This window comes from Myotis brandtii, unplaced genomic scaffold (assembly GCF_000412655.1).
Source record: "Myotis brandtii unplaced genomic scaffold, ASM41265v1 scaffold1645, whole genome shotgun sequence".
Taxonomy (NCBI): Eukaryota; Metazoa; Chordata; class Mammalia; order Chiroptera; family Vespertilionidae; genus Myotis; species Myotis brandtii.
This window is the reverse complement of record NW_005356026.1, coordinates 42,565-58,926: the sequence shown is the minus strand read 5'-3', so window position 1 is coordinate 58,926 and position 16,362 is coordinate 42,565. Positions and strand designations below refer to the sequence as shown.

At 40.6% G+C, this 16,362-nt stretch overlaps 3 protein-coding genes across 4 annotated transcripts in view; 2 read left to right on the top strand and 1 right to left on the bottom strand.

Annotated features, from left to right (window-relative positions):
* The window catches only part of LIPT1 (lipoyltransferase 1), a 13,370-nt gene extending 7,808 nt beyond the window's left edge, over positions 1 to 5,562 (top strand). The window contains exons 1-2 of one of the 2 annotated variants that reach the window (XM_014536532.1): positions 2,809 to 2,827; positions 4,218 to 5,562. In XM_014536532.1, coding sequence (XP_014392018.1) covers positions 4,377 to 5,495 — 1,119 coding nt within the window. In that variant the 5' untranslated portion in view covers positions 2,809 to 2,827; positions 4,218 to 4,376 and the 3' untranslated portion in view covers positions 5,496 to 5,562. Of the gene's footprint in view, positions 1 to 2,808; positions 2,828 to 4,217 lie in introns of those variants that run through there. The other variant, XM_014536530.1, reaches the window with a different exon arrangement.
* Positions 1 to 16,362, top strand: part of MRPL30 (mitochondrial ribosomal protein L30) — a 33,152-nt gene that overhangs the window by 7,808 nt on the left and 8,982 nt on the right. The gene's annotated exons all lie outside the window — the stretch shown is intronic.
* MITD1 (MIT, microtubule interacting and transport, domain containing 1) overlaps positions 8,026 to 16,362 on the bottom strand; it is a 9,771-nt gene continuing 1,434 nt past the window's right edge. Inside the window, exons 2-8 of the mRNA XM_014536535.1 lie at positions 14,837 to 14,864; positions 12,908 to 13,009; positions 11,085 to 11,221; positions 10,918 to 11,004; positions 10,052 to 10,167; positions 8,340 to 8,400; positions 8,026 to 8,244 (exon numbers count right to left, since the gene is read on the bottom strand). Of these exons, the coding sequence (XP_014392021.1) occupies positions 8,149 to 8,244; positions 8,340 to 8,400; positions 10,052 to 10,167; positions 10,918 to 11,004; positions 11,085 to 11,221; positions 12,908 to 13,009; positions 14,837 to 14,864 (627 nt within the window). The 3' untranslated portion in view covers positions 8,026 to 8,148. The remainder of the gene's footprint in view (positions 8,245 to 8,339; positions 8,401 to 10,051; positions 10,168 to 10,917; positions 11,005 to 11,084; positions 11,222 to 12,907; positions 13,010 to 14,836; positions 14,865 to 16,362) is intronic.

Sequence of the window (16,362 nt, the reverse complement as noted above, 5' to 3'; positions counted from 1 at the left end):
ACCCGCGCGCAGCTGCTGGAGGCGCTGCAGTTTGCGCCCAGCCCCTGCGAGTAGTCAGCTTCACGGTTGGAAAAGGTCTCTCCCCGATATCGGAGGGTGAAAAGGAAAACGTGTTGGGTGCCTGGGTGCCGTCCCAGAGTCGGAAAGGCGAAATAACGCGTGCGCACGACCGTCCTGAGGCTCTGGGTCGGTGCCGCGCTGCCAGAAAGGGCAGAGGAGCTGGAGACGTGCTCTGCAGGAGCTGGGCCTGCCTGGGTGGATAAGTGTGACTGTTGCTGTTTGCTTTCTGGTTGGTGATGAAACGAAGCCTGTCTGGCAAGGCTGAGTGTCCCCTGGAACATGGGAATAAGATTGTCCTCTGAGGAAACACTATAAAATTCATCATTCCAAGGTGAGAGTAGAGATATGCAAAGTTAGTGGAAAGAAACCAGGCCTTCAAGACTTAATTATATCCTGACGATGAAAGAAAGAGTGTCATTCCGTCGGAGCACCACTCCGTTACTGAAGATGGAATGAAAGAAAGGGAGGTGCAACCGAGCCCACCCGAGAGGGAGGGTGGCCTGGCTTCCATCCAGGGAGCGCTCCAGAGCCCAGGAGTTGAGAATGTGATTTCCAAAGGGCTCATCCCATCAGACATTGAGATCACACAGCTCACTCCTTTTATTCGGATTCTGTGTTCACCAAGCAAAATTAGGATAGGTGGGAGAGGCTGATCTGAATATCCGTTTGACAGTCTACAGTTCTCTTTGTAACTAATGAATTGGATTACAAGTTGTGTGTTTTTTCCAGACATCCCTTTGTTTCCACTTTTTCTCACTCTGATTCTTATCCTTCAGGGCTCCGTTGGGATGTTACCTCCTCACAGGGGCCGCCTGTTGTGTTCAGTTGCCTAGAACAGTTTCTGGCCCATAGGCGCTCAGCCTAACTCCCTCAGAGCTCTCAATCCTTGCTCAGATGTCACTTTTTAAAGTTTTTGTTTGTTTCTTTGTTGTTGTTTTGTTTTATTCTCTTTTTTTTCCAAATGTCACTTTTTATTTTTTTTAATATATTTTGATTTTTTTACAGAGAGGAATAGAGAGTTAGAAACATCGATGAGAGAGAAACATCGATCAGTTGCCTCCTGCACACCTCCTACTGGGGATGTGCCCGCAACCAAGGTACATGCCCTTGACCGGAATCGAACCTGGGACTCTTCAGTCTGCAGGCCGATGCTCTATCCACTGAGCCAAACCGGTTAGGGCAAAATGTCACTTTTTAAATGAAGCTAAGCCTGACAAACCTATTTAAATATCAGCCCAGTTCCTCTTAAATATACAGTCTTCCCTTTCCAAGCCTTACTTTTCTTTTTTCCTATAGCCCTATTCACTTCTATTTATTTGGTTCACTAATGAACCCCACATGCTAAGACCAATGCCTGTCCTATAGTTGATGTCACTTACCAAGTATTATAGATTCTCTATGCTTAAATCTCTAGGGTGTGTCTCTGAAGTATAAATCTGATTTTTCTGCTTTCTTAAAACTCTTCAGCACCTCCTCCATGGCCCTCAGGATTAAGTTATGCATTTAACACAAATTTCAAGTCTTTTCCTTATCTGACCTCTACTTCTCCAGCCTTCTATCTCTTGCAACTCTCCTTTCTTGCACTCTCCCCCCGCACCACCACCACCACCACCACCATTGATTATTAGAGAGAGTGGAAGGGAGGGGGAGAGACAGAGAAACATCGATGTCGATTGGTTGCCTCCCGCATGTGCCCTGACCAGAGCCAGGGATCGAGCCTGCAACCGAGGTACATGCCCTTGACTGGAATTGAACACAGGAACCCTCAGTCTGAGGGCCACTGCTCTATCCACTGAGCCAAACCGGCTAGGGCTCTTGCACTCCTAAGTCCAGCGGTTTTGTGCATCTTAAGTATAAGCCAATGGAATTCAATTTTTTGAATTCTTTGAATGGGTCTTTTTTTTCCTCCAGGCTGTTATACTTTGTTGTAATACTTTTCCTTATCCCTTTTATATCTCAGCTTCAATGTCACTTGCACTAATTTGAGGAATAGATGGCCCTCTGGTGTACATACCCTATCACAGCACTTATGACACTACTAGAGGCCCAGTGCACAAAATTCTTGCACAGGTAGGATCCCTAGCAGCTGCTGGCTGCCATCCGGGACCTTCTTTTGTTCCGTGTCACCCCCCTCGGTGATCAGCGCACGTCATAGCAAGCGATTGAACTCCCGGTCGGTCGAACTCCCGAGGGGACACTTTGCATAGGCTTTTATATGTATAGATATATTTTAATCATTGCTTTAATTGCTTTTTAGTATCTCCCATTAGATTTTTGAGTTCTTGGAAGACAAGAATCACTGTATGACCTTAAATGTCTCTCATATTCATCCCCTTCTTTATGTCTACCGTAGTTCAGGCCCTCATTATCTCTAACTTGGACACCTTCAGGAGTCTATTAACTGGTCTCCCTACCCCTGATCTAGCTTTTCTTTAATCCATGCTCAACACTGCTGGCAGTGGTAGTTCTGTTTAATGCCTGGCTTAACCCCTGCCTGCTTAAAACACTTCAATAAATTGCAGCTGCTTTGAGAAAAAGTACAAATGTTTTAGGATCACATGAATTTGCCTCCTCCCTTCCTCTGTTCCCTTACTGCTTTGTATCTAGTAGGCACTCCATAAATACTAGTTGCGTGAATGAGGGACTATATCAAACTCAGTCAAACAGAACCAAGAACAAGGGTTTAACCAAAGAAGGGCGGTCTGGCTGCAGGGACTTCCTAAGGCAATGTAGCCACAGACGTCAGTGGAGCCAAAAGACTAGAAGTGTAAGTCTGTCCCTGGGGAGGGAGTCTCCAAAACATGCCTTACTTTTAGATGACTCCTTGTCTTTTTATGTCTGGAATATGCTACTCCCATCCACTTGGTAAACACCAACAGATTTCAAGACAGTTCAAGTATCCCTTCCTCTATTAAACTATCCTGACCTCTCTGGTGTAAATTGGCCCAACTTTTCTGTAGCATAATTTATCAAAATATATCAAGAGTGATGAAAATCTGAAACTCTTTAACTTGGGAATTGTGTTTCTAGGACATTACTTAACTACAAAAGACTTTGGCCTACTTTTGGACTTTAATAATTCATTCTGTCTTTGACCTAAAGAAAAATTATGGCTATCCCAAGAAACAGAATTGGGACAGAATGGTTTCTTTATGACCATAACTAGTCAAAATACTTCATTGGTGTAACTAGTATTTTCAGCCCATTGCCACCTAATATTTAATGAGCACTGATAAAAAAAAAAAAAAAGTGTCCAAACATAATAAAACTAGAGGGCTGGTGCACAGGTTCATGTACCGGTGGGGTCCCTCGGCCTGGCCTGCAAGGATCAGGCCAAAACCGGCTCTCTGACATCCTCCGAGGGATCCCAGATTGTGAGAGGGCAGTTCTCGGGTGATGCACCCCAGAATCGGGCTCCCTCCTCTCTGGTTCTGGGTGCATCATCCAAGCACCGCAGCTGCCAAGTCACTGCGGCTCGGCAGCTCCTGCATTGAGCGTCTGCCCCCTGTTGTTCATTGCGTGTCATAGCTACTGGCCAGTGGGGCGGTCGGCCGGTCCCTTAGGCTTTTATATATATAGATTGTTCCTGCTAATCAGATTGCCTCTCCCTTTGACCTCAGGGGATTCCATCCTAATCTGATATTGATCTGAATGAGTTATGTTGCCAGTAAATCAGTCAAATAAAGTATTATTATAGCATAAAGCTTTCCACAGAGATGTTCATGAATACATTGCTGATAACAGAAAAACTAGAAACAACCTAAATTACAAACTAAGATTGAGTAAACTATGACATATCTGACAATGGAATATTACACAACATTAAAGCTGATGTGAAAACAGATGTAACATTGAATGAAATAATAGTACGGTTCCACTTCTGTGGGGAAAAGTGTGTGTTTACACATGCACAGAGAAAAATGAGTACACACCAAATTGTAAATTGTGATTATCTCCAGGTGGTAGTATGGAGTCTTTTAGTTAGCTCTTTTTACTTATCTATAATATTCTCATTTTTCTCAATGAACTTATAAATTCAAAATAACTGGTTTGGCTTTGAGATATATTATATATTTGAAAATTTATTGTTTGCAAAATCTGTGCCCCTATGCCATTTCAACGGAAATGATTTGAGGTTTGTCTTCATTTATTTCTAGGTCTCTCTTGTCGAATTGCTAAAGACAAATGGTAAAGCTAAAAGGCAAGAAAAGCAACTGTCCTGGAGAGAGAATTAGATAAGTTTGGATTAAATAACCAAGAAAGAAAAACAGTTTTCCTTTTCTCAACCAATTAGTTTGTCTCCCATTTTTAAAAGCATGCTGATCCCATTTTCAAAGAACTGCTTACAGTTATTTTGTAACTTCAAGGTCCCAGCAACTGGCTTTAAAAACACAGTGAAAAGAGGGCTCATTTTACAGTCAGTTTCCAATGATGTTTACCAAAATCTGGCTCTGGAAGACTGGATCCATGACCATGTGAACCTAGAAAGCAAGCCGATTCTGTTATTTTGGAGAAATTCCCCCTCTGTTGTAATTGGTAGGCATCAAAATCCTTGGCAGGAATGCAACCTGAATCTGATGAGAGAAAAAGGTGTAAAACTGGCTCGGAGAAAAAGTGGAGGAGGCACAGTTTACCATGACATGGGCAATATCAATTTGACTTTTTTTACAACCAAAAAAATGTATAATAGGATGGAAAATCTAAAGTTAGTTGTGAGAGCTCTGAACGCTGTCCAACCCCTGCTGGATGTGCAGCCTACCAAAAGGTTTGACCTTTTACTTGATGGACAGTTTAAAATCTCAGGAACAGCTTCGAAGATTGGCCGGACGACTGCTTATCACCATTGCACTCTGTTATATAGTACCGATGAGACCCTCTTGTCGTCTTTGCTCAAGAGCCCTTACCAAGGGATCAAGAGCAATGCAACTGCTAGCATACCTTCCGTAGTAAAAAGTCTGTCGGACAAAGACCCCACTCTGACCTGTGAAATACTGACAGATGCTATTGCGGCAGAGTATGCTGCTTGTCATCACGTTGAGAATCAGGTCAACTTGATAAACCCAGCAGATGAGACACGGTTTCCTGGAATAAATAGCAAAGCCAAAGAACTACAAACTTGGGAATGGATCTACGGCACAACTCCGAAGTTCAGTATAGTAACTTCCTTTAATGTGTTACATGAACAGTCACTCTTGGAAATTAAAGTACTCATAGATATAAAGAAGGGGAGAATTGAAATCTGTAACATTGAAGCCCCTGATCATTGGTTGCCACGGAAAATATGTGACAAATTAAACTCAACTTTTATTGGCAGGAAGTTCTGCCCAATTGAAACTACTATGCTAACAAATGTCTTACATGAAACATGTCCGGAAGACGATGAAGTACACAGTAAATGGAATATTGTCTGTGAAAAAATTAAGGGAATAATGTGACTGCAAGTAAAGTTAATATTGGCAGGTTCAGTGAGAAAATAAAAATTTTCAATGTGCATTGTATGTCTCTTAAAAGGGTCTAGTCTCTCTGAGTAACTTCTCCCCATTTGTGTCTATCCCCTATCCTTGTCCATATTTCCTACTGACCTCCAGGATACTCTGTCTCTTTCCTCACTGATTTTAATACCTGGCATGCATTTATATTTTAGCTCCTGCTTGTTACCATCTTTGGAATGTTTACCATATCAGACACTCTGACCTTAATTCTTTTCCTTACTTCTGGGGAATACAACGCAGACTTCTTGCTACCTCTGATACCTTAAACTCTAAAATTCTCCCTTTTAGTTACATCTTATCCTTCCATCCTCTCCCATTAAATCAAGCCTGTTTTAAATTCCAACAATTGATTTTTTTATTCCTATGACGAAATGGCAGGCAATATAGGAAGAAAATTCACATGATCAAGCCTGTTTTAAATTCCAACAATTGATTTTTTTACTCCTATGCCTAAATGGGAAGAAAATTCACATTAACCCAATTCATATTTAGTTTTCAATTTGTGTTTCTTTTTTCTGTGGTGTCAGATTCAATTCATCCATTGACTCCCTATCATTTTTCAGAGGCATTATTCCTAAATGTTTTCACTCTACTTCAGCTCAGAATTCCACTACTCTTAATCTTGTCACAAACCTTGACTCATGATGTGATAACAGAGGTCTTCAGAAATGAGTGCCTTTAGTCCCCCATGTTGTCTATTTCAATATTTCTCATTTCATCCAATCTCAGAGAAAGAAATACCTCCTTTTCCTTAAACCTAACCCCTCTAATTGTACCCTAGATTTTGTCCTCTCCAGCCTATTTGGGCCTTGTACTATCAAATATTTATCTTTTTTTTTTTTGGTAGCTTCTCTCGGCTTTCACTGGATCCTTACCCATAGTGAATGAACGCAACTCTCTTGCTCTATTTCTTCATTACCAAACTTCTAGAAAGAGTAACATCACTTCCCTGGCCAAGTAGCTCAGTTGGTTAGAGCTGCCCCTATATGCCAAGTTTGTGGGTTTGATCCCTGGCCAGGGAACATACAAGAATCGACCAATGAATGCATAAATAAGTGGGAACTGTGCCTGAATGAAGAACCAAGCCCTATATAAGCCAGACCCCAACAGCAGTTCAGCAAGCCACCTTCCTCATTAGTGTGTGCTTCCTTGACGCATTAAGCTCCCTCCCTTTCCCATTTCCCTCCACCTTGTTTTCAGTAAACCTCTTTTTTGGAATGTTTCACCTCCTCTCTTGATTTCCATCTTGGGAGAAGAGGAAGTACAAGAACCCCTTCACCAGTGACACATAATAAAGTTGGGCGAAACTAATTTGAGTATTTTCAGGTTCAGCATTATCAGCACCTGAACCTGAAAACATCAAAGAACATCAGGAACTTTTCTGGAACCCCTTCTTGTTCTTTTATGCCAACTCAATCATGTGCCTGCTGGCTCACAAAGGTAAAACAAACCTGGTATCTAAAGACACCCAGGGCTACTATGCTCAACCTTAGTACCATGGCTCCTTCCACCTGGCTGTGGTCTTCCACACTATTTAATTTTGAATTTAATCTTCAATTTTTCTCCTGATGTGATGTTTATATGAGCACTCTTTAACACCAATACTTCTATTTCTCTCTGTAGACTCTGGGTTAACTTAGTCTTTACTAGTAAGCTTATGGACTGCCCATTTCTTCTACCTGTACCCACTCTCCTAGTCTAACTCCATATAACCTAATCTTTTTCTTTTTTTTTTAAGAGGATGCTTTTTAAAATATATATATTTTTATTGATTTCAGAGAGGAAAGGAGAGAGAATCAATGATGAGAATCAGTGATTGGCTGCCTCGTGCATGCCCCCCACTGGGGATAGAGCCCACAACCTGGGCATCTGCCCTTGACCAGAATCAAAACCAGGACCTTTCAGTCCACAGGCCAATACTCTATCCACTGAGCCAAACCAGCTAGGGCCATACAACCTAGTCTTTGTTCCCAACCAGTCAACTGGCATCTTGATGGAAGAGCTTACCCAGAACAATTGATTCTAAATTGCAAATCTTTATAAATGTGCCAGCCAAGGTTGAATGAGCTGCAAAATGTATCTGGATAACTAAATAAGTGGATTTGCCTTTATGGAGTTAGGTAATGGTGGATAAGTAAATATTGGTGTCTGTCTGCCAAAGACATTTAATTTTAACAAAATTAGCATTGTACTTTTTTTTCCTCGATATTAAACCCACAAGCCCATCTGTCTCTTAAGAGTACTCTTATCCATATTTTTTCCTCCTGGACTCTAAATTCCCAGGGGCAATATAACATCCAGTTCATCTTTATGACAGGTACTCATTATTTGTTGATTCACTCTCCAACACCCAAGTAGTAGAAAAGCTGGTAAAATGTTTAAATTAACTGTACGACTTAAAACACTGTAAATCTAAGTAATGTATTTACAAAGATATTTAAGATTGGTCACAACTGAATAATGAATCCATAAATTAGTAGGAATGTACAAGTTTATTATTAAATTCACATTTTATAGGAATAATCTGTTCAAAGTATAAAAAAATCTAATATTCACTTAAAATAGAAATATACACTGTAAATTAAGCTACTGCCCATCATATTTTTTTCGTGTGCCTGTTATGAAAAATGTCCACTGTTGTTTCATGACATGGTCTTAAATCAAAATCACAATATCCAAGGGAAAAACGACCCTAAGAAGAAAAGAAAAGAATTTTTTAACAAAGAACCAAAGCCATGCTAAAATGATACAAAAAGAGTGCTACCTACCCATAAGGCTATATCCTACCTGTGGTTTCTTAAAATAATCCAGTCCCCTTCCAATCTTAATCATCCATCCATTGTTGAACCTATTGAAATAAGTATATAGTATAATATTCCAGAAAGTTATGCCAGACAATTATCAAAGCTGTAGGGTATGAAGTGTCAGCAAATCTCCCCCTAAAAGAAAACCATTTCCTCCAGTAGCATGAGTTGAACCAAACCTGGGGTAACTCATGGGCTGTGTCTACAATGAAACAAAACATTCAGAGAAACCATGGGTTGATTTGATTAAGTGATGAAAGAGTTTAACAATTACATTAAAACTTACTCTTGAGCCCTGGCCAGGTGGCTCAGTTGGAGCATCATCCCATACACCAAAAGGTTGTGGGTTCGACTTCTGGTCAGGGCCCATACCTAGGTTTCAGGTAAGATCCCTGGTCGGGGCATGTAAAAGATGCAAATGATTGATGTTTCTCTCTCACATCAATGTTTCTTTCTCTTTCTCTCTGTCTTTGTCTCTGTCTCTCTTTCTCTCTCTCCCCTTCCTCTCTCTAAAATCAATAAACATATCCTTGGGTGAGGATAAAAAACTTACTCTTGAATTTCAGCTTGCTGCTGATAAAACTTTCCTGTTCTGCCAATACGTGGTTTCAAAGTATACTCAGGCAGACTGTGGTGGTGGTTCAGGGGTTTCCTACCTAGGGATGGGGGACATAAGCAGGAAGAGCTGTGGATCCTGACCTCTGTCTGCTTCAACCACAGCAGCTGCATTGTCATCGGTTTTGCATTTAGGTTGTGCTTAAGTTTTTCCTAAGATTGGGGGTGCCATTGATATCTATATATATAAAAGCCCAGTGACTGGAATGGCAGAACGACCAGAACGACTGGTGGCTATGACACACACTGCGGCAGCAAACCAGCCTGATCCAGGCCCCGATCGGCCGCCCCCCCGCACCTGGCCCCCGATTAGCCCCCAACACCCCACCTGGGCGGGCCACCCAGACCCCACCTGTGCATGAATTTGTGCACCGGGCCTCTAGTAAACATATGAAAGGCACTGTGCTAAACACAGGGAACATACCACTAAAAAAACTGCACATACTGTTTCTTTATGGACACAGTATACTGTCATGCCTACTAGAATATTTTATAAAGCGTAAGAAGTAAAGCCAAATTAAATAAATATCAATATCACATAAATGGAAATAAATTCTCTCAATACCATAACACAATATGTATAATTGAATAGACAGAAAAGTACTTCCTCTTCTTACATGACATAGAACATGTAAATTTTATTGCATCAGGAATTCTGAAACACATACAGAACAAAATAAGCCAGACTTTTTTTTTCTTCAAAGTGAAAAGATACTAGAACTGAGCTTTACTTAAAAACTTCAATATTTAGCCCTAACCGGTTTGGCTCAGTGGATAGAGCATCGGCCTGCGGACTGAAGGGTTCCAGGTTCGATTCCGGTCAAGGGCATGTACCTTGGTTGCGGGCACATCCCCAGTAAGAGGTGTGCAGGAGGCAGCTGATCGATGTTTCTCTCTCATCGATGTTTCTAACTCTCTATCCCTCTCCCGTCCTCTCTGTAAAAAATCAATAAAATATATTTTAAAAAAAACACTTCAATATTTAAATGGAATATTTATGTGCAATTATATACAACTTAAGAGAAGTAAAAATAAGTATTTTTCAACGGCATAAAAGTTAAAATATTACTATATACCAACCTAATTTCTCGGTCATGTATGGAAGAAGAATATTCCAATTCCAAGAGCACTCCATGATTCCTAAGTGATGCTTTTATTTCTTCCAGGCCACTAATTTGCTGCGCTTTCCCAAAGCCCTATTAATAGGAAAAAAGTATCATTTTCTGAGTCAGTTATTAATATTTTAAATTATCCCTGAGCTATGCAATGTGTATTATAGGTGAATTAAAATGGAAAGATCAAAAAATAAAGTGGAAAAATTCTACACTAGTTTCAATGTCTATTAATCTCAAAGAAGCCAGTAAAGAATATGAAGTAGTTTATGAGCAATTCTTTTTATCAAAAGAACTGTTTTTTTCTAACGTGGACATAGTTCTGTCCTATCTCCTAAAATATATTTATAGTAATGCTGTTTAGTTATTCAGATGGGACTGGCTTGTTTTCAAATTAATCCTAGAAATCTGAAGTATTTAGAAACATTCCTATGTAAGTCAAAATCAAGAGAGAGATGCCCACTACCATGCTATGATTTCCCAGAATGCCAATGCAATCAATCAAGATAAAGAGATACATGTGACAACTAGTAGGGAAAAAACACACACAAAATTGTCAACAGTGGAGACAGTGTGATTGTCTCTTAGAACATGCAAGAGACTAAACTGACAAACTATGTAAATCCAGTTTAGCAAGCTGGCCAATTGCAAGGTACAAGACACTAAAATCAACAGCATTTTCTCAAGGTGTTTTATGCCCATCGTTAGAAAATAAGTTCACCCCAAGGAAATACCTCTAGCTGAAGCATTATGTCCAGGTTTTCCTTGCTTGAACTGAATCTTGTGACTGAATAAAATGAAGTTAAGAAAGAGTAAATGCCTTCAGATACCTACTTCATCCAGGGAGGTCAGAAGATGAATGGTTTGTACTTTACATGGTCTCTTGATAAGCATCTCACAAAATCGAAGGAAGTTATACAGCTGAAAGACATTAGGATGGGTTACTACTACCTTACACATTTTAAATAACATTCCATCACATGTTAGTGGGTTACACTTACCTGATGAGTATGTCTAATATAAGGGTCTTCTATCCAAACTTCTCTCACTGTCTCATTAAGGTATTCTTGGAAAAGCGACTCATAACTGAATCCTGTTGCATTCTCCTCTATTTTAATTTGCTTGTGATACTTTCCATCTACAAAACATAAGCTTTACTATAAAAACTAGTGACAACTTATTTTATTTTTATACTTATTACATTTATATATAGTGATTCATCAGGATCAGATACAATTTAATTGTTTTTAACTCCTCCACTCAGTAAACGTTGTTTCATCCCTGGTGAAACCAGGCACGTGGCAGGACGCTACACATACAGAGGTAAATAAGGCAAACCATTCCACAAGTGACTCCTGCCTTTACAGAGGCCAGGCACGTGGGAAGGTCCAGATATTTCTCGGAACAGGTTCCTGAGCTGATTCCTAGGAACCAGGCATTTTATTCAAGAGAAGACTGTGCATAACGATATCTGATATTCTTGTCACCATAAGAAGAACTGTAGTGGCTATCTGGTCCTTCTCTTTAGATTTAAGTCTTTTTAAAAATATATATTTTATTGATTTTTTACAGAGAGGAAGGGAGAAGGATAGAGAGTTAGAAACATCGATGAGAGAGAAACATGGATCAGCTGCCTCCTGCAAACTCCATACTGGGGATGTGCCCGCAACCAAGGTACATGCCCTTGACTGGAATCGAACCTGGGACTCTTCAGTTTGCAGGCCGACGCTCTATCCACTGAGCCAAACCAGTCAGGGCTAGATTTAAGTATTTTATGTCCTGCAATTTAATAGTTAAAGTGAGTTTAAATACATAAATGCAATATAATATGAAGTTCAGAAGTCTTTATTAGAACTTGTATGGGAGTGTTTTCAACAGAAATTGATAGTACTTCTCAATAACCCAAGCCAAAGACTAGGGTGCCAGAGGGGTCAGTAGCATTCATTAAAGTTGAATAATTATTAAATAAGTTATCAAAGATCTTTAAGATTTATATTTATGGTTGTAAACTAGAATGCTCATGAGGAGAGAACTAATAATAAATAGGGAACAATACTACAGCATCTCTAATCTGAAATGTTCTGTTTTACAACAAAACTCCAAAGACGGCCCTAACCAGTTTGACTCAGTAGATAGAGCGTCGGCCTGTGGACTGAAGGGTCCCAGGTTTGATTCCGTTCAAGGGCATGTACCTTGGTTGCGAGCACATCCCCAGTAGGGGGTGTTCAGGAGGCATCTGATGGATGTTTCTCTCTCATCAATGTTTCTAACTCTCTATCCCTCTCCCTTCGTCTCTGTAAAAAATCAATAAAATATATTTAAAACAAAAACAAAACAACTCCAAAGCCGTCCCAGGAGTTTCTTTAGATACTTTAGTATTTTGGTCATATTATGAAGAGAAATACATAGGTTTCATATTCAGTATTCCTCTGTAGTGTTAATTTAAACTGGGTCCACACATAAGCTTAATGGGGATCTGTGAATTCCTTAGAACAGCAGACAAAGGTCTGCAGTCTTTATAGCTTTCATCGGATTCTCAAGAGGATGTCTGACTACCACCTCACTCCCCACCCAGCCCCCAAAAAGGTTAAGAATAGCTTCTGTACAGGGGAGCAGAAATGCAGAGTAAACAGGTCCACTCCACTGAGCTCCAACGGCAAGGCCAGAAACACAGAGTGAAATGGGCTTTGGGGGAGGGGGGAGGAATGAAGGGGGGCAATCAGGGAAAAAGGAGACATATGCAATATTTAAAACAATAAAAAAAAAGAAAGAAAAGGGCTTTGGCAATAGTGTATGAACACATTCTCTAACACAGCCTCTTTACCTTCTTTTTCTTGATCCAAGTACTTCTTTATGTTTTCTGCTCTATCCATGTAGTCGGAAATTTTTTTCCTGAGATTACATTTCTTTGTATCATCTTTGGTGCCTACAAATTAAACAAATATAGTCCCAAGTTTCAAAAACGGTTTTTCTATGTAGTGCAGGCATTATTTCCCAGCTTCCCAAGTCTCCCGCACATCTCCTATCCCATAGCAAGGCACAAATCCCAAAGACACAAATTTGACTTGATCAGCGGCGTACAAAGCACCTGAAGCAGTTTTCCTTAGGAGTGGGCCCTCCTGCACTGTGTCTCACTGCTGGACACACCAAATCTGGTGAGGCAACAGAGCTGGCTTATTACATGTCAAACCGAGTCTGAGCGCTGTTTTGCCCTAATCGCCCACAAGTTTGAAATCTTAGCATAATAATAATAAAAAACAGAGCTAACAATACAGTATCTATCTTTCTCCCACAAAACCGGCTTCTCTTCCAGACTTCTCCGTTACAGTTGATGCTCAATCATTTTCCTAGCCACCCCGAAATGTAAGGTAATTTTGAATATACTTTATCAGTAAAATCTTACCCCAAAATCCCATCCCCCAAACCCAATCACTAACCATTTCACTTCTGGTTCTTTCCTTCCTTTTGCTATTGCTTATATTTCCCATGACAATTTCATTTTTAAACTCTTAGTTTTGAAAACATTTTATTTTGAATTAATTTTATATTTTTGGAAAGTTGCAAAGATGGTATACTCCCTTCACTCAGATTCCCCTAAGATTAACACATCACATATACATAGTACAATGATCAGAGTCAGGAAATTAACATTGATTCAACACTATTAGCTCATCTATAAACCTATTTCTCCAATTTTTCCACGAAAGAAAGGTTGTTTTCTGGTCCAGGATCCCACATAGCATTTACTTGTCATGTCTCCTCCTTTGTGTACTCCCAATTTGCAATAGTTCATTAGACTCTCTCTCTGCCTTTTATGACCTTGACATTTAGGAAGAGTAGCGGTCAGTTATTTTGTAGAATGTCTCTCATTTTTGGCTGTTGATGTTTTCTCATGATTAGAGTTATGCTTTATTGGCAAGAAAAATCAAGAAGTGTTGCACCCTTCTCAGTGGGCACATGATGTCAATGAAAACTCTGGTCACTTGGTTATGGTGGAGTTCACAAAACCTCTCCACTACAAAATCACTATTTTCTCCTTTGGTATCTTGAGGAAAGGCATCCTGTTTTTCATCACTCTTTGACCTATTAATTTTAGCCTCCATCGACGGTCCTAAGAGAGACAAGCCCTGAGAGGCAACTTTAATTACAGCGCTGCTTTGTAAAAACTTTAAATGGTTTCTCCTTGTCTATGAAATGAGTAAAATCTCTAGCAGTCAAGGCCATCCAGTGTGCTCCAAGACCCAACCTACCTTTAATCTTTACTTCTCACTCTTCCTCTATAGACATATGGTGAAACAGAGTGGACCGCTTATTTGGTTCAACAGGACAGAGAGAATTTGAACGCTATCAACTGAATGTCAGGTTTCTGAAATTCTGCTAATCCTCCAAAGGCCCTGTATAAAAAGCCACGTCCACTTTTTCACCCCCAAATGACCTTTAACTTTAAATCCTTCCTGTACTTGGGCATAGCTCTCTCCTGGCACTTACTCCCTGTCTTAGAGTTATTTTCCGTCTGTACCTTAACCTGTAAGATCCTGTCACTGTCTCTGTAACCTCGCCAGGCTCAGTGGAGCACACTGCAGCAGCACTCCTGTGAGTCTCCTGCTTCAGACTCCCAAAGCGCCAGGACTTGAGCAGTGCTCCGCCAGACCAACACTGTACACCATCTCTCTTTTTGGGAGTCAGTACACCACAGTCTTTAAAGCAACGGTTCTCAAACTGTGGGTCGTGACCCCTTTGGCAGTCGAACGACCCTTTAATACGGGTCGCCTAAGACCATCCTGCATATCAGTTATTTACATTACGATTCATAACAGTAGCAACATTACAGTTATGAAGTAGCAACGAAAATAATTTTATGGTTGGGTCACCACAGGAGGAACTGTATTTAAAGGGCCAGAAGGTTGAGAACCACTGCTTTAAAGCCTTCCCTTCCAAATGCGACTCTAGCAATAGTAGTAGAACTGGAAAGCAAACTTTTTTTGCTATAAAATGAGGATAACATCACCTCCTTCATAGGACATCTGTTAGAATGAAATGAGATCATGGCTTTAATGTGTTCTGCACAGTGCCTGGCACTCAGCACTCATAAGTGCTGATACTCTTATTGTTGCCATCCTCCTCACCATTACATGGATCCTGGGGGCAGACGCTCAATGCACAGGCATGGAAACATGGAACAGACTGATGAATCTCAGAAGGAAGGAGGGCAGGGGAGGGCGGGAAGAGATTAACCAAAGATCTTATATGCATACTAGAAGCCCAGTGCACAGATTTGTACTCTGGTGGGGGTCCCTCAGCCTGGCCTGCAGGGATTGGACCGAAACTGACAGTCTGACATCCCCTGAGGGGTCCTGGATTGCGAGATGGCGCAGGTCAGGCCGAGGGACCCCACCAGTGCACAAATCCATGCACCGGGCCTCTAGTAACATTATAAACAGGCTAAAAGGCAAGGGGATGGGGGGGGGGGGCGCAGACTGGGAGCTCCAGGGTGAGGAAGCAGGGCTGGTATTAATTTAAAACAATTACTGGGTATCTACTATGTATCAGAGATTGTGCTGGTGTTAGGGTTTTGGGTACTTCACAACACTGTACCCAAACTTTATGTAACAAAGTCTCACTGTCCACACCCACAATTTAGCATTTCTCACACCAAATATCAGTAAATCTCATTCTTACGGAAAAACAAAACGTTTTCTTCTACCACCATGTGATTTTATTTTTGTTTACTTTTAATGAAACTCCTAAACAGAAAGTAAGAGTAACAGTGTCATGAACATCCTTATTCCCCAGCACCTAGATTTAAAAATTATTAGCGTTTTGCCACATGTGTTTCAGTGTTTCTTCCCGGAATACTTCGGTCTGCGTCTCTAAAAATTAAAAAAGTGTTTAAAAAGTTTACTAAGAAAACCTACTGCCTAACAGAGCTAATGATTTTAATATTGCCAAATCCATATTCTAACTTTCCAAAATGATCTCCTATAGTTCGTTCAAACACAAGTCCTATAAGGGCATATGAATTATCTTTGGTTATGTCTCTTAAAATTCTATAGCAATATCCCCCTTTTCTTGCTGACATCCACCTATCTACACTAATAAAAGAGAAACATGGTAATTGGCGTACGACCGCTACCCTTTTCATTGGCTAATCAGTGAGTATATGCAAATTAACTGTCAGCCAAGATGGCAGCCAGCAGCCAGGCACTGAAGCGAGCAGGGAGGCTTGCTTGCTGCAGACTCCAACGTTCACCGCCTCACTTGCCGGCCTCTCAGTTGCAA